General features: G+C 44.2%; 1 protein-coding gene across 2 annotated transcripts in view; it reads left to right on the top strand.

Annotated features, from left to right (window-relative positions):
* The first annotated feature begins 7,679 nt into the window (after nt 1-7,679).
* MAP3K9 (mitogen-activated protein kinase kinase kinase 9) overlaps nt 7,680-27,192 on the top strand; it is an 81,414-nt gene continuing 61,901 nt past the window's right edge. For both annotated transcript variants that reach the window (XM_017882756.1, XM_017882755.1), the window contains exon 1: nt 7,680-8,091. In XM_017882756.1, coding sequence (XP_017738245.1) covers nt 7,860-8,091 — 232 coding nt within the window. In that variant the 5' untranslated portion in view covers nt 7,680-7,859. The remainder of the gene's footprint in view (nt 8,092-27,192) is intronic.

Genomic DNA, 27,192 nt, shown 5'->3' with positions numbered 1-27,192 from the left:
TGGAAGTGTTTAGGGCAAGCAGGTGGTTAGTGTCCAAGTTTTAGTCCCCAAATCAGGGACCTTGCCACCACCTCTTCTAACGCCTGTCCCCGCCTCTTAAAGGCATTTGCTTTCAAAGAGATGGGGGTGTCTTCTCAGGGCTGGGTTGGCTCACAAGTCCCGGAAGCATGTGTGAACTCAAGGCTCAAGTGCCTGTAAAATGTCGGGTTGATTTCTTGGATCCTAATCCTTATATCTCAGAAGTTGTACCTTTAGGAGTCTCACTGATTAACGTGCTAAGAAGGATGTGTGTGTTGGGAGTGGGGGTGGGACAAGTGATGATTAGAGAGGAAAAAGTATGTCGTTGCCCCATGGGAGATCAGGATTGCAAGGTACAGTGGCTGAATCCCAGCCCTTTGACAGTGACGCTGTTTGGGAAATACATTTTCTTCTTTCTTCTCACCCTAGATCCTTGCCTATATTCGGAACTGGTCAAATCTCATGAGGACCATGCTCAGGGGTCCCTCCCAGGGCCTTTCTCCCAGTGTCCTGGTTTCCGTCAATTTTCCAGGAGCCCCATATTTCATACCCTATAATGAAATCTTCTTTGTTTCTTCAAGGGAGTTAAATTGCCATCAGAATCCCTTAATCATATTAGTTTGTTTCAGAAAAAACACTTAAATATCTCTTTAGTGCAGTTTACACGATTTTGTATTTGAGAGTTTCCATAATCTCTTATCTGTTAAAAAGGTATTGTTAATATATATTAATTACTGTTTATTCCTTATTTTGTATACTTTCATCTTAGTTGATTTTTTAAAACGTCATTAGCAAGGACCAACTTTAAATATTTAGTTTTAAAATTTCCTTTGTAACAGTTACGTTTCTGGCTCTGTAACTTATTTTTTACCCCCACATTGTGTTACTTTAATCTTGAGGGGTTTTTTTTGTTTTTCTGTTTTTTTTTTTTTTTGAGATAGAGTCTCGCTGTCCCCCAGGCTGGAGTGCAGTGGCGCAATCTCAGCTCACTGCAACCTCTGCCTCCCGGGTTCAAGCAATTCTCCTGCCTCAGTCTCCTGAGTAGCTGGGATTACAGGTGCCTGCACCATGCCTGGCTAATTTTTGCATTTTTGGTAGAGATGAGGTTCACCATATTGGCCAAACTGGTCTCGAACTGCTGACCTCAAGTGATCGGCATGCCTCGGCCTCCCAAAGTGTTAGATTACAGGCGTGAGCCACCGTGTCTGGTCTGTCTTAAGATGTTTTTTAAAAACTAGCACGTAATATCAAAGTCATAGCCTCTTCACTTGTTTTTCTGCTCTTCCTTTTCTATTGGTGTTTTGACTATCAAATTGATGTTCAAATCTTTAGGTTCCCTCTCTCCCTGTCATTCAGTTTAAAACTTCATTTTAATCTTTAAAATGCTTGGAGGTAGCAAATTACTTTAGATTGTTTCCAGATACTACATCTTTTTGGGACTTGTTTGGTAGGCTTAAGGCTAAGCATCCTGGCATAGTGCTTTGAAAGTGTTGAAAATGAACTTGGGCATATTGGAAGAAATATGAATAGCCTGGCATGTTAGAAAACATAGTGTCATTTTAAACATAAGTCAGATTTTGATTCTGTGGGTGAAGTTTTGTGATTTTGTTTTCAGGGACAGCTAATGTCAGAGTAGAAGAGCTAGATGAGGTTCGTGATCAGGAACTCAGTTTCTTTAATATCTTGTGCTCTGGCTGCTGGAGCAGTCAAGAGTCAGTATGACTTAGGCTGAAAAACTGTCCACAGAGCCAGGCATGACAGCAATGTACTACTTCTTCATTAGGTGACCAGGACTTATCTTCGTTATCATACAAGTTACTGTGGATAGAGTGGATTCCTAAATCTGGAACCCAGATGTTGAGACAGTAGGAAGTAATTTGTTCTAATGGAAAGAATTGACTCGAAGAATATTTCATTTGAAAGATCTGGCACGTTCTTTTATTTGGCCTCACTGGGAGTTCTGATCTTGACTGGAATTAATTTTTGATAATTCAGAAAATTTAGTTTCAGTCAAAAACTAATCATTGAGTACCTAGTGAATGATAGATACTGTACATTGTGTTAAGTACCAGGACATAAAGAAGTGATAAGATCAGAAAGTGCTTTTAAGTTACATGAGGGAGATTAACGATGTAAATATAAAACTTCAGTGCAGTGTCTTGGTAAAGATGCAGTGCCTTGGTTCATCAGAGGGTGAACATGGGCTGTTACTGACAGGTGCATCTCTCATCTATGTGCTCTACCAGATCAGTTCGTGTCATTTGGAAAGTGAAGACAATTGACAAACGTCTCCAAAGACTTGGAATGAAATTGAGCCACTGACACCTCATCACCAGAGTTACCCTTTTGAACTTCCCCTCTAAGGATGTGTTGTGATGTTGTGACGTTCTGGACCATGAATAGAAGATGTTAAGTCAAGCAATAGTGTTCAGTTTTAGTTTCATATTATTGTTTCTTAAGTGAAAATTTAGCTTCAAACTTTATTTAAAAGCTTTTTTTGTTTTTTTAATTTTTTTAATTTTTTTAATTTTTAGAGACAGGGTTTCACTCTCACGCCCAGGAAGTGCAGTGGCGTAATCATAGCTCACTGCAACCTTGAACTCCTGGGCTCAAGGGATCCTCCCACCCCAGCCTCCTAAGGAAGCTGGGACCAGAGACACATGCCACCATGCCCAGCCAGTTATTTTATTTACTTTTAAATAGAGATGAGCTTTTCTTTGTTGCCCAGGCTAGTTTTGAACTCTTGGCTTCAATCATTCCTCCCACCTCAGCCTTCCAAAGTGTTGGGATTACAGGTGTAAGCCACTGTATCTGGCCTCAAACTTTATTCAAAACAGAAGGGGAAAATTACTAAATATCATGACAAAGAAAACATATAAAAATGTTATTTTAAGTCATTTTACGTTCTTATAGTGCTTTAATCCTCTCCATTGTAGGTGCTTGTTAGAATTTAGCTGCCTATGGATGACAAATATAAATAACCCAGGAGCTCACCCATCTTCTTTATTTTAGTGAAAGATGAAAAATGTACAGTTCCAAACTCACTATCTTGGGAGGTGGAATCCTAGGTATTATATGAAAGTTTCTCTTACAAGAGAGTTGTTTCAGTTTTCAAACAGGGCATACATTAAGGTTATTAGTTTATACTTTTTATTATCTACATCCACTAGAAATAGAAGGACATATTTTCAGATGTACCTAAGATTTTTAAGTGAGTGAAGTATATACCATTGACTTACTCAAAACCCACCAAAATACGCCTAAACATTCAGTTTCCAAGCATGTGATTGAGAGGGAATAACATCTTGACTTTAAAAATGGAAGAACTAAGGATTTATTCCTGATATTCTTGGAAATATCCTTCTACAGAAACTGAAAAATGTGCTGAATGCAGCTTGACCTGATTCTTACTTAAAACCAGGTCTTGACTGGAGCAGGGAAGGGAAGGAGAGCCCCACATACTCTGCTGCACCTGGAGGTCTAGTTCCTTCGTTCCTATCCAAAGGGACTGAGCAGGGAAGGAAAAAGGTGGTCCTTCCTCCCTCCCTTCTTCCTGGGTTCTGTCTTTTATCAGTTTGAAAGCTGTGTTCTGTACTTTTCTTGGAGTCAGGTCATGATATTTTTTTAACTAAATAGCAAGAACCTGAGATTTTTATGTTCTACCCAAAGAGAGGTTATTGCTTTCCCTTCCCTGCAGAGGTTTTTAGAGGAGCTGTCCTTTCAGCACCCTCGTACTGAATCGTATCTTTTAAACCTCCCTGCATTTATTTTTTCAATCCCTCCTGCGTTTAAATAAATATTTAACACCTACTGTGTGTTTACAACTATGCTTAAGACTGGAGGAAAGAAGGGAGGGTACAAGAGAAAGTACAATAGTTAAAATTCCTTAAGGAGAATTCAGATACTCAGTTGAGGAAATAAGAAAACAGATACAAATTTGTTAAATAATCACACATCTTTTCATATGTGTAAAAGCTGCTAGAAAAACATGAATGTTCCTTCCCTCCATGACCAGGAAGACTCTTAACATGTATTTCTCCAAGAGGGTTTCTAATCTTTCTTTATAACAGGCATATTTTCCTCATTCATAGAGATGACATCAGACACAAATTAGTAATCAGTCAGGATTCATTTTGGGGCTCAGAAATGCTCAAGCTATTTTAAGCAAGAAAGAGATTTAGCACAGGAAATTCGGTGCTTGCAGAATTGTTGGAAGGGCTGAGAGAAGAGGCTCTCAGCTGGACCTGTGTGAACAACTCCCAGAACATAGCAGAACTGGCCCACCAGGTCAGCTGCTACCTCTCTAATTGGGAACATACAGAATCAGGAGCTGCCATTGAAGCTGTTGGCTTCAAAAACACCCTGTTGTGTCTGCAGCCTAGAGATTAGGCAACCACTTGGCTACGAAACATTCCTCTCCACATCTGCAGACTTAGTGATTGGACACCAACATGCTGTTGCAAAATATCCCCGCAGCAAGATGGTCTTCATCTCACTTCTGTCTTTCAAATCTTGTGCATCTAATTGGCAGAACTTAATTTGCATTCAGAACTTTAGCTGTAAAGGAGTCTGGGAAATGTAGTTTTTAGCTTCCTAGCCTCTGTAGTACTGAAATTTATGCTAGAAGGATTTTGGAATGGATGCCGATTGCTAGTCTACAATATTCTGCCATGACATTCATTCTCCAGGAAGACTGCTGGGTAAGGTGATAACCTTTTTAAACAGTTGGAATTTTGGGGTCAGGATGGGCCATACTTTTTGTATATCTAAAGACTATCCACCTAACTTATCCACCTAAGAGTTTCCTTTGTGCAGACTGCCAGTTGCATTACAAAATACATATGAATATTAGCCCCAGATGGGATAGAGGTGCTATAATTAAGCATGTGAACAGATTTTTTAGCACCACCAGCATCTGAGTGGAGAACGGAGGCGTTACAGGGCTGGCTGAGTGAGGAAGGGAGTAGTCAGCAGTGGCAGTTCCTCTTTTGGTCTTGCCAGAAGTTCAGAAATGTATCTTTGTTTTCTTAGGTTTTTTTTAGTAAAGTGTGATTATTTTCTGTATTTGTTTCAGAAGGTCCAGTTCCAGTTCAGTTTTTTTTTTAGATCTGAATTTGGTTTATTTCCTATTGAGATAGTGTGTTAGTCCATTCTTGCATTGCTTTGAAGGAATACCTGAGGCTGGGTAATTTATAAAGAAAAAAAGTTTAATTGGCTCACAGTTCTGCAGCCTGTATGGGAAGCATGGCACCAGCATCTGCTTGGCTCTGGTGAGGCCTCAGGGAGCTTTTTTTCATGGTGGAAGGGGAAGTGGGAGCAGGCATGTCACATGGTAGGAGCCAGGAGCAAGAGAGAAAAACCGGGGAGGTGCCACACTCTTTTAAACAACCAGATCTTGTGTGAATTCGAGCAAAAACTCACTGATTACTATGCCAAGCCATTCATGAGGGATCAGCCCTCATGACCCAAACATCTCCCACCAGGCCCCACCACCAGCACTGGGGATTCCATTTCGACATGAAAATCAGAGGGGGCAAATATCCAAACCATATCAAGTAGATTTTTTTTTTCCATTTTATTTCAAGGATCTATTGGTCACCTACAAAATGTTTGGCATGGTAAGTGCAGTGGTGAATAGAGCAGGCAGAATCTCTGCCCTCGTGGGTCTCATAATCTGGCCTGGACAATAGGCATTGAACAAGTCATTAAGTAATTATAACTTTGATGCCTCTTGTGGAATGGAAACTGCCATGGAAGTGTTTGATAGGGGCCTGACCTCATTTGGTCTTGGGGATGGAGAAGTTCCACTATGAAACTGATACTTAAGACCTGAGGTATGAGTATGAATCAGCCAGGTAAAGACAAAAGAAAAAAGAAGATACGGAACAGGGTTTCATGCAAGAAACAAAACACACTTTGCTCATATAGCACTTAGCCCCATATGTAGCTCGATTTATAATCACTGGCAGCTATTATTATCTACCCATGAAAGCCTTTCCACACACACCGAAATATATAATCAAGTACCTTAGGTTCAAACTCTGGATTTGGGAAGGAGAATGATTGGTTGGGATACTGGGTGGGATACTGGGACTATCAGGGCTTGAACTGAGGCACAGATGACTGCTGGAATAAGATATCTCTTATGAGGCTCCTTTCCCATGTTTCAGTCACCAGGTCCAGGTAGAACCCAAGTTCTGAAAGTCTCTCAAATTGACTGCATACTCCCCATATTCCCTGCTGCTGAGGTTCAGACCTCTGAGCTGCAAGGCCTCCTTAGAGGGTCCTTTTGCTGTTGGGTCTCTGTCTTCCAGGTTAGTTTCCAGCGGCTGCCAGAGTTGGTTTCCTTTCTAAATTACAGGTCTAACGACATTCCTTTTCTGAAAGATACATGATTCCTCTTGTTTACAATGTGAAATTCAAGCCCCTCAGAATGGCTTTAAAGACATTTCCTGGCCTGGTTACCCTCAACAAGGCTTTGAGCCTTGTCTCCAATCCTGATGCACATGACCCGGGCACAGCAGACTCCCTGGAGATCCTAATATACCGTATACTTCCTACTCCATGTTCTTGGCTCCTGTCCTTCCCTCTGCCTGATTGTCCTTCCCTACCCTGCTTTCCTTCATTGCCTGAGATCTCTCCCACTCACTCTTTAGGGACCATTTCTTTTTTTTTTTTTTTTGAGACGGCGTCTCGCTCTGTCACCCAGGCTGGAGTGCAGTGGCCGGATCTCAGCTCACTGCAAACTCCGCCTCCCGGGTTCACGCCATTCTCCTGCCTCAGCCTCCCGAGTAGCTGGGACTACAGGCGCCCGCCACCTCGCCTGGCTATTTTGTTTGTAGTTTTAGTAGAGACGGGGTTTCACCCTGTTAGCCAGGATGGTCTTGATCTCCTGACCTCGTGATCCGCCTGTCTCGGCCTCCCAAAGTGCTGGGATTACAGGCTTGAGCCACCGCGCCCGGTCTAGGGACCATTTCAAATGTTGCCTTCCCTGAGAATCCTTTCCCCACTCACCTTAGTGCTGTGTGCTGCTGTGGGAGCTAGTGATTTTCCTAAGCCTCTAATCATACTTCTGCAGGAGGTCTTCTCATTCTATCGTTTGGTTGTTGGGTGTCTGCCTTGGCACTGATTTGGGTGCTTCTCACCACTGAGCACACAGTAAAGCTGAGTAAGTCTCAAAGAAAGGATCTCAGCCAGGTGCAGTGGTTCATGCCTGTAATCCCAGCAATTTGGGAGGCCGAGGCGGGAGGATTGCTTGAGCGCAGGCATTCGAGACCAGCCTGGGCAACATGGCAAAACCCCATCTCTATGTTTAAATGTATTTTAAAGGAAGAAAGAACAGAAAAAAGGACCTCCCCCATATTCCCTTTAGTTACAATAGTTGATTTTGGTACAGGATTCTGCATGATTTTCCAGGTGGGATTTTTTTCATGAATATTTATAGAATGCCTACCATGTGCTGACTGTCACTAAGGAAAATGCAAAGGAAAATAAGTTAATTGTAGCTCCTGCCCTTATGGAATTTGCTTTATAATGGGGAGACAGAAAGGCCCAGTAAACAGACAACTTGCTGTGTTTACCCATCCAGGTAAATGAAAGGTTAAATACGATGTTTTCAAGATGTTTTTGACTTGCTTCTTTTTTTCTTCCCTTTCTCAGTGTTAGAAATTGATTTTGCGGAGCTAACCTTGGAAGAGATTATTGGCATCGGGGGCTTTGGGAAGGTCTATCGTGCTTTCTGGATAGGGGATGAGGTTGCTGTGAAAGCAGCTCGCCATGACCCCGATGAGGACATCAGCCAGACTATAGAGAATGTTCGCCAAGAGGCCAAACTCTTCACCATGCTGAAGCACCCCAACATCATTGCCCTAAGAGGGGTGTGTCTGAAGGAGCCCAACCTCTGCTTGGTCATGGAGTTTGCTCGTGGAGGACCTTTGAATAGAGTGTTATCTGGGAAAAGGATTCCCCCAGACATCCTGGTGAACTGGGCTGTGCAGATTGCCAGAGGGATGAACTACTTACATGATGAGGCAATTGTCCCCATCATCCACCGCGACCTTAAGTCCAGCAACAGTGAGTATGAAGAGATGGGGCTGGAGGGGCTCAGAGCAGTTGCAAATGCATTCCATGACATCAGTAGGAGTGACCTCCTAATGGAACCTTAGAGGACAGTGAAACTCCTTGCTTATATTCCATCCTTGAATGGAGATGTAGGAGGTGAGATGAGTGCTGAGAAAGATTGGTTTAGGAAGAGAGGAAAGAGGCGCCTGAGGAGTTTGGGATAATTTTGAGCTTTTTTTTTTTAGTAGTCAAGAGTGGCCTTGCCTACTATTTTTCCACATATCAGAATGTGTAATTCTGACAATGCTGTGCATAAAACTTGTGGGAAGTGTGAATATTATCACTAAAGGGGTTTTCCTTTTTGTGGAACAAGAGGTAGAACAAGCCTTTATTATCTGTTTGAATGTTTACCTAAACACCTCAACTTGAGGTACCCATCCCAGAAGGGACTCTAAGAAGAGAATCCTATTGTTTAAACTGAGCTGATTCAGGTGGTGATGTCCATCTGGAGAGCATGACTTGCTGGTACTATTACCCACCTCCTGGTAGCCCAAGGGTGGTATTAATTAAATGCCATAATAACCTAGTATTTAATAGCAGGGAACTGAGAAGCAACTGTTTATTAAACATCCAGAATCCATAAACTGGATTTAAAGCAAGTGTTAAATATTAAATGGTGAGTTGGTAGAAGCTCCAGTCCTTCACATCGGCTGACTCAGCAGGGTTAGGAATCCACTTCTTTTCTGTGGTAGTTTGTGCTCTCTCTCGCCTACACTGGGTGGTAAAGAGGACGCAATTGCATAATGGTATGTACTTAAAATCACTTGGAGCATCCTGTCCCAGAGAGGAGGGCATTTGGGTTGAAGGACTCTGGGGGTAGCATAGGCCCCCAGGGACTTCACTCTCTCTGTACCCTTCAGCTTTGAGCCGAGAAACCCTTCAGACTTTGTTTTGTTCCAGGCTGTTCCAGATGTGGTTTATTTTTCTGTTGATGCTGTTGTGAATCTGTGTACTTTAAAAACTACATTTTAAGGCCGGGCGCGGTGGCTCACGCCTGTAATCCCAGCACTTTGGGAGGCCGAGGCGGGCGGATCACGAGGTCAGGAGATCGAGACCATCCTGGCTAACACGGTGAAACCCCGTCTGTACTAAAATACAAAAAATTAGCCAGGCGTGGTGGCGGGCGCCTGTAGTCCCAGCTACTTGGGAGGCTAAGGCAGGAGAATGGCGTGAACCCAGGAGGCGGAGCCTGCAGTGAGCCAAGATTGCACCACTGCACTCCAGCCTGGGCGACAGAGTGAGACTCTGTCTCAAAAAAACAAGACAAAACAAAACAAAAACAAAAAACACTACATTTTAAAATTATGTAAGTAGTGGCGGGGCGCAGTGGCTCACGTCTGTAATCCCAGCACTTTGGGAAGCTGAGGCAAGAGGATTGCTTGAGCCCAGGAATTTGAGACCAGCCTGGGCAACATAGTGAGACCTCATCTCTTAAAGAAAAATTATGTAAGTAGTAAGTGTCGGTTGTAGAAAATTAGAAAGTGCAACTAAAAAGAAGAGGAAGTTAACCTATAATGTTTCCCTTCTGAGAGAAGAACTATTACATTTGGCATATTCTTCCCAACATTTTTAAAGCGTATCTGGTTTATATATATATATATATGCAAATATACATTTATCTTTTCTACCTGTATTCTTTTCCCCCTTAATAATAGAAAAACTCCTTCTTGTAAGGATGTGGAACATTAGATATGTGTTTAGATATGATGCATGTGAAGTATTTAAGTTACATAAAAAATCAGGTTTCTCTTTTTCCCTTTGCCATTTTCCTGTCTCTTTATCATATGATGATTTTCATCCCCCCCGCCCCCCAACTCAAATTCTCTTCTTTAAATAAATTGAAACTTTTGGTGACCTCTTTTCAAAGTAATTTCTACCTAGAGATTGCTTTAAGTGATGGGGTAAAAAGAAGCAGATGTACTGCTGGAAAATGTGAAAATGTGATGGAGAAGCTGAATTTTCTTTATTTTACTTTTCTAATATTTTATCATGTTGAGAGAATTAGGCAAAGTACTGTAATGTTACATAATTGCGCCCATTTAGAAAGTTGGGCTAGGATAACAAAGTTGTAAAAGTTAATAGTTTACTTGATGAAATTTTGAATTTGGTGTAATTTTAAGCTCTGCGTACACGTTTTTACCTCTTAAGAGATTTGTATTTAGGAGCAGAGGCTCTTATGCAGGAAAAGTTACCCTGTTAAGGTTCTGCTGTTTGTAGGAGAGGGCAAGAGACCTGAGTGTCATTCTGTTATTCAGGAGACAAAACTCTGGTCCTTTCTTTTTCCTTACGTGGATTTTAGGATTGCCACGGGGGAGCCATCAGGATTGCAGGAGTTGTATAATACTTAAACATTCGGCAGTATTTTAAAGGACCTTCTCAATATAGTTGATGGCCAGTAATGTTTCTGGTCCACTGGACTGCATGGTTGGCGCTGATGTTGATGTCAGTTGTAAGTCTTACATGTGTGTTGGGGTAGCACTTTGACATTTGTCTGTGGGTGGATGTTTGCCAAGGATTGTATACATCTAATATGAGCCTCGATGATACCACCGTTCTTATTCCATTGCAATGTGTGTATGACTTGAAAATGATTGTATTTTATTTTTATTTTATTTATTTATTTATTTTAGAGACAGGGTCTCACTCTGTCGCCCAGGCTGGAGTGCAGTGGTGCGATCTCGGCTTTGCTGCAACCTCCGCCTCCCGGGTTCAAATAATTCCCCTGCCTCAGCCTCCTGAGTAGCTGGGATTACAGGCGCCCGCCACCCCACCCAGCTAATTTTTGTATTTTTAGTAGAGACAGGGTTTTGCCATGTTGGCCAGGCTGGTCTGGAACTCCTGACCTCATGTGATCCACCTGCCTCAGTCTCCCAAAATTCTGGGATTACAGGCGTGAGCCACTGTGCCCACCCTTTGTTTTATTATTATTATTATTATTATTATTATTATTATTATTATTTTTTTTTTTTTCAAATAGAGACAGGGGTCTTGCTCTGTGGCCCAGGCTGAAAATTATCTTAGAAGTGCTATGCCACTTCTTTGCCCATTGCCTCCAGCTCGGGAGCCATAACTTCTTTGTATTTCGTAGACTTGGGAACACTGGCTTGTTTTCCTTGCTTTGTTAAGGGTTCCGGAGAATTGGATTTTGGTCATTGTCATGGGAGGGCAAAATACTAGGAATTATATGTGTTAGTTGACTTTGACCATTAGAGAAAAGAGTATGTATACACGGGAGCTGTCTTTGTGGGAAAGAGAAAGCAGTTGATGATAAACGCCTAGATGTTAGAAAGGTTCAGTAAAAAGTGACTTATTAAAATGTTTTATTATCCTGGTCATCTGCTTTAAAAAGTCATTTGCCGTTTTTTGGCAGTGAAACATGTATGGCTTATAGTATCCTATGTCGATAAAAAATCTGCATTGAGTTTAGATTGACCGTACATAACCTGAAAAGCCAAACAAAATAACAGTGGCTGAACAAGGCCTACATTTACTTGTCTTTGAAAAGAAGTCTGGAGGATTTTAGGGCAGCTCCATATTGTCGTCTGGGACCCAGGCTCCTATTTTTTACTCCCTCATTCCAATACTTGGCTTCCATCCTCATTGTCACCCTGTAGTCCAGATGGCTGCCAGTTATGAGGTCCAGGTCACAGGCCTGAAGGAGGAGAGGAAGCAGAAGTACAGAAAAAGTGCCCCATGTGGCTGAGTTTGCTCCTATTAATTTCCCAGAAGTCCAGCGTGCCATATGTGCGTGCGTTAATTGGCCAGACTGTGGTCACCTGGCCATCGCTAACTGCAGAGGAGACCAGGGAGATGGAGGCTTTTATGGCTGGGTGTCAGTGAGCCCAGCTGAGAATCAGGGTCTGTTACCAAGGAAGAGCATTCACTGAGGAATTGGCAGCTAGTAGTCTTACCACGGAATCTTAATGCAGGACACATATTGGTATGAACTGTTACCTCAGATGGCTAGCATCACACAGCCAAACAAGTTTAGCCAGGCCCTGGGACGTGTGGCTCAGACCCCTGGCTTAACTACTGGTTTATACAACTTTGTCACATTACCTCATTAACTTAAGCATCACACCCTAAAACTACTTGTAAAAAGCCTCTGGCTATAAAAATGGATTTATGTGTCTCTGCTCCATCAGACTGGGGAAAACCAGTTATGTGATTGTTAGCAAACACATTGTTGAAAGATGGTCTTAAATGGAAAGGTTGTCCTTTTGGGGGCAGGTAGATGGACTTCAGGATTTTGTATAGTAAGTGGCTTGGCATAATGGCATTTGGCGGAAGAGCAGTTTAATAGTGGCCATTAGAAGTTAAAGTGGCCAAGCGTGGTGGCTCATGCCTGTAATCCCAGCACTTTGGGAGGTTGAGGGAGGAGGATCACCCGAGGTCAGGAGTTCAAGACCAGACTGGCCAACATGGTGAAACCGCGTCTCTACTAGAATACAAAAATTAGCCGGGTGTGGTGGTGGGCGCCTGTAATCCCAGCTATTGGGAGACTGAGGCAGAATCAGTTGAACCCAGGAGGCGGAGGTTGCAGTGAGCCGAGATTGCACCACTGCACTCCAGTCTGGGTGACAGAGCCAGACTCTGTCTCAAAAAAAAAAAAAAGAAAACGTTAAATAAGTAAAATATGAATATTCAAGTAATATGAAAAGCTTTGCAAAGTAAAACGTTGAAGGTAGTCTCATTATTTTTCTATTCATATTAAATAATTTCTTTCCTTCTCTTAGAAAATACAGAAAAGGGCTAGGCACAGTGGCTTAAGCCTGTAATCCCAGCACTTTGGGAGGCCGAGGTGGGCGGATCTCTTGAGCCTAGGAGTTTGAGACCAGCCTAGGCAACACAGTGAAATCCCATCTCTGCAAAAAATACAATAAAATCTAGCTGGGTGTGGTGGTGCATGCCTGTGGACCCAACTACTTGGGAGGCTGAGGTGGGAGGATCGCTTAAGCCTGGAAAGTTGAGGCTGCAGTGAGCAGTGATTGTAACATTGCACTCCAACCTGGGTGACAGAGTGAAACTCTGTCTCAAAATAAATAAATAAATAAATAAAAGAAAAAGAGAGGCTGGGTGTGGTGGCTCATGCCTGTAATCCCAGCATTTTGGGAGGCCGAGGTGGGCGGATCACGAGGTCAGGAGTTCGAGACCAGCCTGGCCAACATAGTGAAACCCCATCTCTACTAAAAACAAAAAAATTAGCCGAACATGGTGGCATGTGCCTATAGTCCCAGCTACTCGGGAAGCTAGGCAGGAGAATTGCTTGAACCCGGGACGTGGAGGTTGTGGTGAGCCAAGATCGAGCCACTGCACTCTAGCCTGGGCAACAGAGCGAGACTCCATCTCAAAAAAAAAAAAAGAAGAAGAAGAGGCCGGTCACAGTGGCTCACTCTTGTAATCCCAGCACTTTTGGAGGCCGAGACAGGTGGATCATGAGGTCAGGAGATCAAGATCATCCTGGCTAACACAGTGAAACCCCATCTCTACTAAAAATATAAAAAATTAGCCAGGCATGGTGGCACATGCCTGTAGTCCCAGCTACTGGGGAGGCTGAAGCAGGAGAATCGTTTGAACCCAGGAGGCAGAAGCTACAGTGAGCCGAGATCACGCCACTGCACTCCAGCCTGGGTGACAGAGTGAGACAACATCTCAGAAAAAAAGAAAAGAAAAAGAAAACAGAAAAACACAGGTAGAAACACTGTGTGTTTTCCAGTTTTTTTGTGCATTTTGCATGTTTATTTTACCCCTAGATAATATCCTAACAAAAATATTGCTTGTAGCATGCCTTTCTCTTCCCCCTGTCAGTGTATTGTCAGCCTGTCACTACACTATTGCCTGCACACTCCTGTTGGACAGCTGGGGTATTTCATTGTTGTTCTGTGTGGCCTAGTGCTTTAGTTTCATATAATTGGGAATAATGTCATTCTGCTCACAAGGCCACAGCATCCCCATTGCATTAATGTTTGATTTATCCCCTGCCTGTACCTTTTTTGGGTTTCAACCAACTCATCCTTAACTTTATAGCTGAAAGAGCAGAGGTGAGTGGTGAACTGTATTTGGGTTGGGACTAGGCACACCTGCCTTCCTCTTTTCAGATGTCAGCTTAAATGCTTATGAGATCTTTGCTGCCTTTTCTTCTTAGAGGCACTTTCTTCTTTAGCCAAGCTGGTCTCCCCTTTCCCCCTTGCTGGCAGGGGTGCCCTTGCCTCGTCTCTCTGCCTATCCAACCCCTCCGCAGTTTTCTGTGCTCAGCTCAAACCTGGCTGCTTCTGGTAGCCTATCACATATACTTGCTATAGTCAGTGCTAAGTCGTCATTTGATAAATGTGTATTACCTGGTAGTTCGTAGAAGAATGTTGCAGTGACAAAAGACTAGAACCCCTGGTCTAATGGCTGCGAGTTCAACTGCCACCTAGCCAGGGTGAGTCAATCTAAAGTGCTGATAGGCATTCACAGGCCATAACAAAACACCATGCTGGCCTGCAGGCCAACCTGCCAAGTTATACAACCTGGCCTCTTTTTGTTGGCTATGATTTCAGGAGCATCCCTTACATCTCCAAATAGGTTTTGTGTCTTTAGCTCCCATCATAGTTCCAGGTGCATAGTAGGGTCCTCAATAAATGTACAGATAAAAGGAATGAATGAATGAATGAATGAATAAAATATCATATGAACTGGTTTATTTATGGGATCCCAAAGTGTAGACATTCCCTTTCTCTTATCCATGGATGTCATTCAGACCTCACTTGTGTGGAATTATTTATTTATTTATTTTATTTTTTGTTTAGTAGAGACGGTCTCGCCATGTTGCCCAGCCTGGTCTTGAACTCCTGGGCTCAAGCAATCCACCTGCCTTGGTCTCCCAAAATGTTGGGATTACAGGTGTGAGCCACCAGCCCCTGCCACATGGAATTTGCTTTTCATCCTCATTAGAATCCCCTGGCTGTTGATCCATCCTAATTGTCTGAGCCCAAACACCTGTTTTGGATGCTGGACTGTGGTGGTGTGACAGAGCATTCGTTATTAATCCCAAACGCCTCTGCCTCCTCCCCTCTTCACACTTTTCCTGATCACCAGCCCCGGCTAACTCACTGGCCCATGTCTCCACTGTAGCCAGTTACCGGCTGCTAGGAGCTGCTGCAGCAGACCACTGCCCGCTGCTGTTGGGTCTACTCCCAGTCTGTTCTGTCCAGCCTCAGTACTCCCTTTGTTCCCAACTTGGGGACTGCCTGTCATGCTCCTCATAGTGCCTGTTCCAATTTTGTTGAGTTGTTGGATTGGCTGCTTCTCTTGTAACTGGAGGTCCATGTAGCATCTCCCCCTCCCAATTCTGTTCACTTGCACCTTGTCTTCATCTCCAGCCTTCTCTTGGAGTTCACAAGGTCAGGAAGCTGAAGACATACTTTCACCAGTGTGAGGATGACAGAGCTTTTGTCTTCCCCTTGGCCTCAGCTCAGCAGGCTCTAACATTCTAAGCCCTGGAGTATACCTGGACCACACACTGGCCAAAGCTCCTGACTGGTTTTCCTGTGTAGGATTTCTCATGGCTGGTGAGTTTGCTGGCTGCCAGATATGTGGCACCCTGTGACCCGCTGGATCCCAGTCTCTAGTGTCCTTGTCCTGCACGAGTGGTAGAGCCCATTCCACCTGATGGAGGAAGCAGCTAAGGCTTAGGCACCCTGGCCAGGGATGATGTGGCATTAGACTTGCCTCAAAAAAGGATGAGGAGTAGCCGAAAAAGCAGTTTTTTTCCTACAGGAGAATGAAATAGGCAATAAAGCATTCCCAGAGTGGACCTGGTAAGCGGTGAAGTATCAGCTGGAAAACCCAAGTCTTGGTCCTTTTGAGAGGTAGGTAAGTAAATGACTTTTTGTATGCTTCATGGAGGCCTCTCCAAATGAAATACTTCTGGCATTACCTGGCTCAGATACTTCTGAATTTCTCTCCCTGTTTTTTCCCTTAGTCAGGTCCTTTGATGGTTTTTGCTATGTGTTCCTTAACAGGGAGTTGGAGGATGATGGATGTGTTTTGAGGATTTTCCCAGGCAAAAGTATACCCAGGCAAAAGTGTACAAGCGCTCAAAGAATTGGATTTATCTTTTGGTTGCAGGAGGCTATGCCAGAGGTTAGCTAGCAGCCACCTGGCATGTCTCAGAGCATCCTGTTCAGTTGATGGGTAGCATTTCCCATGAATACAGAGACATGTTCTGCAAGCCAAAATAAATACGTAAGTGAATAAAGCTGAAATGAAGCAAATAACCAGCCGGGTGAGCAGGACTCAGCAGAAGAAACCAGTGAGGCCAGAGATCTGACTTGCAAGTCTGGTTGCATCTCGGCTTCTTGAACGTGGTTTGGGAACCTTGCCTTTCCCTTTTGTCCTGTGCCTTTGTGGCCATCTCCTGTGCAAAGTTGGTTTTCTTTTATGGGCCAGTCTAAGTGTTATGGGCCAGTCTGGTGTTAAGAATTTAGCAGCAAACAAAAATATTCACGGGCCCTCCCCTCCAGGAGCTCACTGTGGGGTTAGGGAGAAGGACCTTGATCAAAATAAAGTTGCACAACACGTAAAGTCAAGACTGTGGTAAGTACCATGAGCATGGCTGATAATGGGACATGCCTCAAGAGGAGTGCTGGAGAATTCTCTGAGGAAGTTTTGTTTCCGATGTGATCTGAGAGAGTGAAGAGTGGAGACAAAGTGGAAAGGGAAGGTGGGGCAAGGAGGTTCCAGGCAGGGAGGCCAGCAGGCCCAGTGCTCTGTACACTGTGGCCTCCTGGCAGGCAAATTGCACGCTTGGATTCTCTTGCCTCTGTCCTTTCCTGTGGTTGGTGGAGAAGGATTCTTAAGGGGATTGGATCTCTTTGTGGGCCACATGCCTTCATTTCCCAGTGGTTGCTCTGGAGTCCTGCCTGCCTCTTCCTATTTCATCACCATGGAGGTTCTCTGCAGCTTACTCAGTGGGGCAGGAAGTAGCTCAGGACACTGGGCAACCTTTTTTTTTTTTTTTTTTGTGAGATGCAGTCTCACTCTGTTGCCAGGCTAGAGTGCAGTGGCATAATCCTGGCTCACTGCAACCTCCACCTCCCGGGTTCAAGCAATTCTCCTGCCTCAGCCTCCTGAGTAGCTGAGATTACAGGCACGTGCCACCACGCCCGGCTAATTTCTGTAATTTTAGAAGAGATGGGGTTTCACCATGTTGGCCAGGATGGTCTCGATCTCTTGACCTTGCGATCCACCCACCTCGGCCTCCTAAGGTGCTGGGATTACAGGTGTGAGCCACCACGCCCGGCAACTTTTTTTTTTTTTTTGAGATGCAGTCTCGCTTTGTCGCCCAGGCTGGAGTGCAGTGGCCGGATCTCAGCTCACTGCAAGCTCCACCTTCCGGGTTCATGCCATTCTCCTGCCTCCGCCTCCCGAGTGGCTGGGACTATAGGAGCCCGCTACCTCGCCCAGCTAGCTTTTTGTATTTTTAGTAGAGATAGGGTTTCACCGTGTTAGCCGGGATGGTCTCGATCTCCTGACCTCGTGATCCGCCCGTTTCGGCCTCCCAAAGTGCTGGGATTACAGGCTTGAGCCACCGTGCCCGGCCGCCTGGCAACTTTTAAGCTCTCATAATGCTGTGCTGGATTTGGAGCAGAAGCGTGTGCTGTATGAAGGGTCTTAAGTTGGGGTTTCTGGACTATGAGCTTTTAGTTGCAGAAAACAGCCTGGGTGAGGGGTTGAGTTCAGGGCAAGAAAGGCTTCGAAAGGCCTGTGGGTTCTGATTTCCAGATGAATATTTAGTCTCTTCGTCTTTGATCTGTTTCCTCTGATTTGAGCCACTGTTGCCTTGAAAGTAAATAATAAATTTTACTGTGTCTTCCCTTCCCCACATCCCTTCCCAAGCAAACCTGGTAAGAGCTAGGTATTGACCACAGTTTGCAGGTGGTCTGTGGCACCGTCATTGCTCAGGTTCAAGATTTGTCCTTCGGGATCTCTAAGGAGATGAGAAAAGAGCCTGCCTATCTCTCCTTTCCTCCGCATCTCTTGGAAAATTTTCCATTCCTCAACCTGGTTCTTCACCTCGTTTCAATGAGATAGCTCAGGGTCACTTATGGATGGCACACAAAGCAGTGATGTCAGTGGTCTGGTTGAGTCGGGAGAAAAATGAGCTTCCGTCCCATGTCCAGGGAGTCCAGGTCTTTACTGTGGTGTCTCCTTCAAGACCCCTGACAGCCTCCTTTAGAACCGCACTTTGTTCCTCTTATAACGTAAAGATTAACATAGGGCCAGGGAGCCACCTGGAATCTATGCAAAATGTGGATACATTCATTTTGGAGGGAAAAGGTCAGGGCTCTTATTATTGTAAGACTCAGTGAAGGTTAAGAATCAGTATCATTACAGAGAACTTAAAGTGGGCATCTGTGTAAGCGGTGTTCTGGTGCAGAGGAAGGAACATGGGCCCCAGGGCTGTCCTTGACACTGACCGGCCGGGTGGCCCTGGGCACATCTGTGATCTCTCTGGACCTCAGATTCTTCATCTGGAAAATGAGAGGTTTGGACAAGTGGTCTCTGAGGTCCCGCCCAGGACTTTAAAGCGTGAATGTCTGTGTGTTTGGGAATGTTAGTGACTACACAGTTTGTCTGCCTCTGTGTGTCAGGCTACAGTGTGCTCGGGTTCCCCATTTTGGGACTTGTTCTGGCTGGGGCTGAATCTCCTGAAACGGAATCTTTGCTGAGTGGTTTAGTGGAGAAAACAGTTGACAGGAGCCCACAAGTGCTCCCCTTCCCCCACTGCTACTCAGGGCATGACAGATGGCCTTGCTGAGAGAAGATGCTCTGGTCACATGAACCATCCTGGGGATTCACAATAATCCAAGGACAGCTTTCCTGCTAGAAGGAGGACACAGTTAGTCGCCCGCTACTCTGTCCTTGGAGCTAAGCAAGGGGCATCCTGCTGTCTCAGAGCTTTGCTGCTGCTTTGATTTACAGTTGCTTCCTGCTCACTTTTTTGAAACAACATAGGGCTTTTCCAGGTGGGGCTCAGGGTCGCTTAGGCAACTTTAATGGTGTGCCTCATATATCCCCCTCACCAGCAGAATAACAGGAAGACATGTCCCCTATGTGGTCCACTATACTGTAAAAGTGAGACATATAAATTAGACATATTAAAAGCTGTGGATTGCATGTCCCTTTCCTTCCTAACTTCCCTAAAGTTTTTGCTCTTTGTAGGAAACTTGAAGGTTTTGATCTGAGAAGAAAGCATTTTCCCCTTAAGATCGGTTTTGGGAACCACTGTGGTCTAATGGAAGAAACACTGGCTTGGGAGTTAGATAGACTTGGATTTAAGCTACTTCTTGAGCACTTGACATTGGGCACGTGGCTAACCTCTTGGAGTTGCAGGAAATCTCATCTGTAAAATATGAGCAACACAGAAATGAGCAATACTATTTAAGATGATATGAGCTATTATGTGTCAGTATCTCACAGGCACTGGATTCAGTAAATGGCACTGTGGTTTTTTTCCTTCCTAAGGAGTAGGAGAAACTTCTTTCCATTCCTTGTTATTTTAGTTGCACACAGGACACGGCTGAATTTCCCTTTCTAAAGTGGTGCATGAGGATTTTAGGCAGCCCCGAGTAGCCCTCTCCTAAGCCAGCTAGGCATAGTTTTACTATTCCCACGGAAACAGGCAGATTTAATTCTGCTGAAGCCCCTGAAAGGGACTGAGCCCCAACAGCCCCTTCTAACTGTGCAAAAGCCTCTTGTGGAAACGGCCGGTGCGTCTTGCACCCTCTAGACTCAGCCTTAACTCGAAGTGCTCGGTCCTCTGAAAAATGCTGCCTCGTCCTGTCTGTTACAGCCTTTGGCTTGATTGAATGGGACAGCTGGCCAGTTTTATGGCTCTGCTGGACTCTCAGTTGATAATTAAAATGCTTTTGCCCCAGGAGGAAGGCAATATATTTCTTTCCCTCCCTTCTCTGCTGCATTAGTCTGCTTTTTTTCACATCCTCTCCTGGCCTCCCTATGTCAACTTAGCTTTCTTTTTACACAGTGTCATTTAAGACCTTGGCGTATTGAGGGTGGACTGAAGAGATTTTGAGTTTTGTGGTCTTGTTTTGGAAGGTAAATGGAGCATATTTGCCCCTTTTTCATCTCTGTATAAGAGCTTTGTTTCTACAGCTACTGTCTAAATCTGGTTGTGTCCAGCACTTAGTAGGTCCTCAAGAAATGTTTATAGTTTTGATAATAACAGATTCTAGCACTGTCTTTCCCATACATACCTCCTTCCCGTGTAGACATTCTCCAAACAACACCATACCTCTTCTCCTTTAGAGCCCTCATTTAGGATATGAACCCTCTCTTCTTTTGGAGATGAGCCCATGTGAACTGTGGGTAAAACTGAATTTGAGTCCTACCTGGCTCTTACTTGCTAGCTAAGGACCTTGAACAAATGACATACCCTCTGTGGCTTAGCTTTTGCAGATATAAAGTGGGAATAATTATAATACCACTGATCTCATCTTACGGGGGAAAAGTGAGGATTAAATAAGATCATCTAGGTGAAGTTCTTAGGAGTGCCTGGCACATCATAAGCACCCAATATATTGACCATTTTAATTATAATTCCATCTGCTATCCTTATTCCCTTCGTATTTAGATCACAATTGGTGATTGTATTTTTGGGTGGTAGCTTTTGTCTTGTACTTGCATTTTCATTGTTTGAGTCGTAATCTTTCCAGTTGTACTGTAGAATTAAAAACATTCAAAATGTAATGGATACACATGGGTAAAAATAGGACAAAACTGAAATACAAAGAAAAGTCTGTCTCCAGAAAAAGAGAGAGAAGAAAGAAAAGTCTGTCTCCTTCTCATCCTAAACCATAAGTTTACTTCTTAGAGGCAAATGCAATTAAGTTTTTTTGTCTCTGGTAACTTTTTTCTATGAAAACAGAAATCCCAATAGAATTCTTGACAGCAGAGGTGTTGCTGTTTTTCTTTCCTTCATCTTCCCTTGCTCCCCCATCTCCCTCTCCCCTCACGTCATGCCTAGTATAGGACGTCGCATGTAGCAGCCCAGATGTTCGATGGCAGTTCCAATGTGGCCAAGCAAAAAAATCTTGTTTTTTTTTTTTTGTCCCTAGTTCCTTTCTGGATGGACTCAAACCCTTTTACTGAATGAGCTTTGTTTGTTCTCTTCAAGCCTTTGCTTTTATGTATCTATTTCATAAACTTTTCAGGGGCTTGGGACCCTAGAGGAAGGTGTTCCTTGGAGTAGTTTGTAAAGTCAAAAGCCCAATGTGTGTCTCTGGAATTGCCCAGCTGTGAAGGTACTGATTGTCCATCCATCCCTTGGAGCAGGTTTGGGAGTGGGGCCCATTGCAGCAGGGGGGGCATCAGGGTGCTGGCAGTGAGTGAGCTTTTTTTTTTTTTCTGAGACAGAGTCTTGTACTGTCACCTGAGCTGGAGTGCAGTGGTGCCATCTTGAGTCGCTGCAACCTCCGCTTCTGAGGTTTTCAAGTGATTCTCCTGCCTCAGTCTCCTGAGTAGCTAGGATTACAGGTGCCCGCCACCATGCCCAGCTAGTTTTTTGTATTTTTAGTAGAGACGGAGTTTCACTCTGTTGGCCAGGCTGGTCTCGAACTCCTGACCTTGTGATCCGCCCGTCTTGGCCTCCCAAAGTGCTAGGATTACAGGTGTGAGCCACTGCACCCGGCCAGTGATTGATCTTACAGTTAAGACCTTTCTCTGCAAATGCTTGTGACTGCAGGCTGATGTGGGCTGATGAGGCAATGTAACAGGAAAAAGTATCATTGAAAAGGGGAAAAAAAAGAAAAAGAGTTATGCTAGATTCCAGTGTGCAGATACAACTGTTTTCATCTTTATATTTGGCTTTCCTATTCTTATCTATATACCTCATTTCCTTCTGCCGTTTAAGTCACGGTGTACATGCCATCTGGACACTTAAAATTTTTGTTTGTTTGTTTCTGCACTCTGTTAACCTTCAGGGTCCAAGAGGAAGGAGGGTACCTTAATCGGGGAGTACCAAGAAAACCAAAAAACTAAAATAAAAACAATAAATAAGAGGAAGGAGGAAAGGACTGTGGTTAGGGAAAATACCGATAGTTTTTGGATTCTGGTCATTCTTGACTTTCTTTTTTGCTTATTGATATGATTAGAGCTTACAGGAACCTTAGAGTTGTGACCCCGAGAAGCTGGGTGACTTGCCTAAGGTCATCCTGATACTCATGACAGTGTTCCTTCTTTTAGCCCTACAGTGGGACTCTGTTACTCTGCCAGGCTTTCCAGCTAGGACCAAAGTATTTTGGACAATAGTGGAAAGAGGATCTGCTGTACCCCATTCAAGGAACCAGGGAGACAACTTGCTTATACGGTCCCAAGGTCAAAGTTAGGGGTGAAGTCATTGTTTTTCCTGGTTACTAACATGAACTCAGTCATTTTCTTTGGTATGTTATGTAGAAGGATAACAGTGCTCAGTATTCTGCTAGGTGGTACAATTTTTAGGAAGAAAAGAATAATAAAAACATTTTTTATTTCTTTTTTTTTTTTTGAGACGGAGTCTTGCTCTGTCACCCGGGCTGGAGTGCAGTGGCCGAATCTCAGCTCACTGCAAGCTCTGCCTCCCGGGTTTACGCCATTCTCCTGCCTCAGCCTCCCGAATGGCTGGGACTACAGGCGCCCGCCACCTCGCCTGGCTAGTTTTTTTGTATTTTTTTTAGTAGAGACGGGGTTTCACCGTGTTAGCCAGGATGGTCTCGATCTCCTGACCTCGTGATCCGCCCGTCTCGGCCTCCCAAAGTGCTGGGTTTACAGGCTTGAGCCACCGCGCCCGGCCTCATTTTTTATTTCTTAAGCAGTGGACTCTTGGCTCCCTGTGCTTAGAGATAGGAATCCCTGCTTAGAGATAGATGGGAATCCTGGAGTGGATTGTTAATAATCTCACTGCAGTTGGCACAGTTGTGTGATAGAGAGTTGTTTTCCTCTCTCCCCTGCCTTAGGAGACCTGCCCTTACTAAGTATTTGGATTAAATTAATAATAAAATAGCTTGCTTTGCCCAAATGCACAGCTGCTAGTGACAAGGAGAGACGCCACATCACATCCCATGGATGGCAATGGAAAATCAACTAAGGACTTAAAATTTTCCCACATAAACTTCAGATGATTTAAGATTATTAGTGTAACCTGACATTATCTGATACTCTCCTTGGCTTATTATTCATGGTGACAGTAATATGTGGCCCTCATGTCCTTCATCCCCCAGATAGTCCTAGAGGTAGGAGAAAGAGTATGGTAGGCTCCTCTTCTCTGCCGTTTCACTCACCCTGTTTTTAGTTACTCGTAGTCAGCTGTGAGCCAGAAATATTACATGGAACATTCTAGAAATAACGATTCATAAGTTTTAAATTGCACACCATTCTGAGTAGCGTGATGACGTCTCATGCCTTCCCACCCCATCCTGCCTGGGATGTGAATCACATGCTGTCCAGCATGTCCACGCTGGGCATACTATGTGCCCATTAGTCATCCACATGGTCTGTCCTGACATCCAACCATTGACATTGTCACAACGCAATGATCCAGGGTCATCCAAAGCAGACAGTCCTCTGACTACACATCAGAAGGTCGGAAGTACCAAACACTGTGTCATTGTGTCACAATGCCTGTATCATCTCCCTCACTTCACCTCATCACATACGCATTTTTTCATCTCATAACCTCACAAGAAGGGCGAATACAGTACAACAAGGAAAGGAAAACAACAAATCAGGGAAAACACTGACTTCACCCCAAACTTTGACCTTGAAAGTTTTGACTCTTTGAGAGTTTCAGAGAGAGAGAGAGAGAGAGAAACCACATTAATAAAGCTTTTCTTATAGTTGTTCTATTTTATTGTTAGTGTTAATCTCTTACTGTGCCTAATTTATAAATTAAACTTTATCATAGATATGAATGTATAGGAAAAAACAGTATATACAGTATATACGTATTCTATCCATGGATTGGGGCATCCACTGGGGATCCTGGAATGTGTCCCCTGAAGATAAGGAGGGACTACTGTAATCATGCTTTGTATTTGGTCCTTTAGAATTTTATTTGAAACAGTATCTACCTAATTTGGGCACAGTACTGTCCTGGGATTCTAACATGTGAGTCTGTGGCTTTATATGCTTGACTCTAGTTGCATGGACCATGAATCTGGCCAATTTTAGGTTTCTTACAAGCATTTTGGTGCTTGATTTGATGTGTAGTATATTGGTGGAAAAACTGGATAATGCCCGTCCAGAGTAAAAGTGAAGAGTAAAAGTGACCCCACTCAGGAAAAAGAAGATATTCTAAGACTTTTCCTCACATGGACGTTCACTGAAGGCAGGGAATAAGGCATTTGAGCATTTTCCCAGCAGTTTCTGGGTGTGCCTGTTATGCCCACCTTCCAGGTAGCAGGGAAGGAAGGAAAGGACTGGCTTTCACCTGGAAACTGAGGTATAACATCTTGAGAATTTGTATGGTTTTGAATTATCCCTGCCATGGTGAGATCCTCAACTCTGTCTCATGGGGAACGGGATTGTAGAGTAATTTTTGGAGGTAGACTAGGAAGATGCTAGGAAGTCTCATCTTCCCCATCCAATGGACATGGAGGTGGGAGGAAGGAATTACAAAAGCATCCATATCATAGACTGCAAGACAGTGAGTCAGAGCAAAGCTAGTCTTGGCCTGAGGAGGTACTTGAGGTTGGTTCCTCCCTGCTCTTACATGGAGAGGTTGAAAAGTGATTCATCGGACACTTTAATTGGTGTTTCATAGCTTTCCAGGGCTATTAAGGACTTGTGGTTCAAAATGGCAACTCCTGGTGTTTTGAGCCTTTGTGGTTGGGACTTCCTTGCCTGCAGGGCAAGGGATGAAGGTGGTATCTGTGGTGGGTTGTACCACTTCCTCCTCTGCCCTCAAATCCTTTCTCCTCTGTGATGCCTGGGGTGAAGTCCAGGTCTCAGAGCCTGGAATATTTTCTTTGTGTGTAGATTATGATTCTCAACCAATTTGGGTAGTTTTATTACCCAAAATGTCCTCATAAGAAAATGACGTGCCTGCTATTGTATACATGCTGTAGGAAATATGAACAATTTAGTATATGCATAACATAGAGGTCACTTCCACTGCATTCTTTCCATCCTTAAGAGTCATACTATGTAAAGACATCCCAAACAACCAGAACAGTGTGATGCAGTAGGGGACTGCGTGTCAAGATACATCAGATGGGGTCTGGAGAAGGCAGAATTCCCTGGGAGGCCTTGCTGGAACAATTAGGCTTTAAAGAATGAGTAGGATTCAAGAGTTGGTAATAGGGCAGGTAGGCCGTAGCTATGACCTCCCAGGGAAGGCAGCCTGCCCCAGCTCAGACAGAATCAAGTGTTCATTGATGCTGCATCCCATCACCTGGGTTCTTTAGGCAATTCCCAGACCTGGAATTTTGACTAGGAAAGCCATGCTCCCAAGAAGTTGAGTCTTCTATGTAGAAACAGCTCCTCTTTCTAAGTGGCCAGAGAGCCTAGGCTGGTACTGTTGTGGGCTCTGAATCAGGCAGACCTGGCTTTGGGCAAAGTCCTCAACCCTGAACCGATTTCCTCTTCTGTAGAATGGAGATAATTCTAGTATTTCCTCATGGTATTGTAATGAGGATTAAATGAAGTTATGTGTGTAAGCCCTTAGCATAATGCCTGGCACGAAGTAAATGCTCAGTAAAAGGTAGTTTTTCCTTTTTAAAAAATTCAAGAGCAGCAGCAGATATGAGACTAGACTCACAGTGTGTCACCTCCTGTTTCCATTACTATTTCTTCAGAGCAAACCACCCCAAACAAGAACCTTTTTATTAAGCTCATGGAGACTTGGGTCAGGAATTTGGAAAGAGCTCATTAGGGATGGCTTATCAATGTCTGGGGCCTCACCTGGGAAGACTCGAAGGCTGGGGGAAGCTGCAGATGGAGCAGGAACCATCTGAAGGTTGTTCACCCACATGCTCAGTGCCTGAGCTGAGAGGAGCTGGAGGCCAGGACTGCTGATGGGGGTGCCCATGTGCAATCCATCCATGAGCGTGACTCTCTTAGGGCTCTTGGCCTTACATGGTGGCTCAAAGCTACAGGCCCAAGTGTTCTAGTGAACATGGGGAAACTGTAGCATCTTTTCTGATCTAGCTTGGAAGTCAGGCATTGTCATTTCTTCTGCATTCTGTTAGTTAAAGTGAGTCTCAAGACCACCCAGCTTCAAGTAGAGAGGACATAGACCCACTTCTCAATGGGAAAAGTGTCAAGATCACACTGGGGAAAAGCACAGAGGATGGGAGATGATGGACCACTTTGAAAATGCAACCTTCCATGCCTGCTAAGGGAACTCTGCTAGCAGAGCTTGGGGATACAAGGCCCTGGAGAGCCTGTGCGGCAGCTGCATCCCATGGCCATATGACAAGAAAGAACTGCTTTCTGTTGACAAAACCATCAAGCATCTGATAGACTTCCTCTTTTTTGGTTATTTTTATCTGGTATGTAGCTGGGTTCTTCAGAGGCTTGACGGAGATCTGGCAGCTCTTCTCAGTCAGTTTGAGCTGGTACGATGGGAAAATTCAGGGCAGGCAGGTGTTTAAGGAGATGTTCTTTAGTAAGGAAAGTGGCTGCACAAACGCCTCTGGCTTTCTGTTTCCTGCTGGTGATCTCTGTCTGGATGAGGTGAGGAATGGAGTCCCAGCTGTGTTTTCCGGGCTTAATTTGCACAAGGTGACAAGGGCTGTAGGTGTCCAAGTTGACGCCTTTTGAGGCAGTTATATTTTAGGATGTTAGGATGTTAGAGAGAGCTAGGTGTCCTGCAGACGCATGTGGGAGGTTTGGTCAGAGAGACAGTGCTTATTCTTCTGTTTTAATCATGAGAACCTTTCACTCAGCAGCATGGGAGATGTGGGAAGTGGGTATGGCCTCCAAGAAAGAGATGAAAGTGAAGTTCCCATAGAAAATTGGAGCTGGTTAAAGGAGACATTTTCTTTTTTTTTTTTTGTTTGAGACGGAGTCTTG

This window comes from Rhinopithecus bieti, unplaced genomic scaffold (assembly GCF_001698545.2).
Source record: "Rhinopithecus bieti isolate Rb0 unplaced genomic scaffold, ASM169854v2 scaffold_13259, whole genome shotgun sequence".
NCBI lineage: Eukaryota > Metazoa > Chordata > Mammalia > Primates > Cercopithecidae > Rhinopithecus > Rhinopithecus bieti.
Note: the sequence above shows the minus strand (reverse complement) of the source record. Positions and strands in the feature narration are given on the sequence as shown.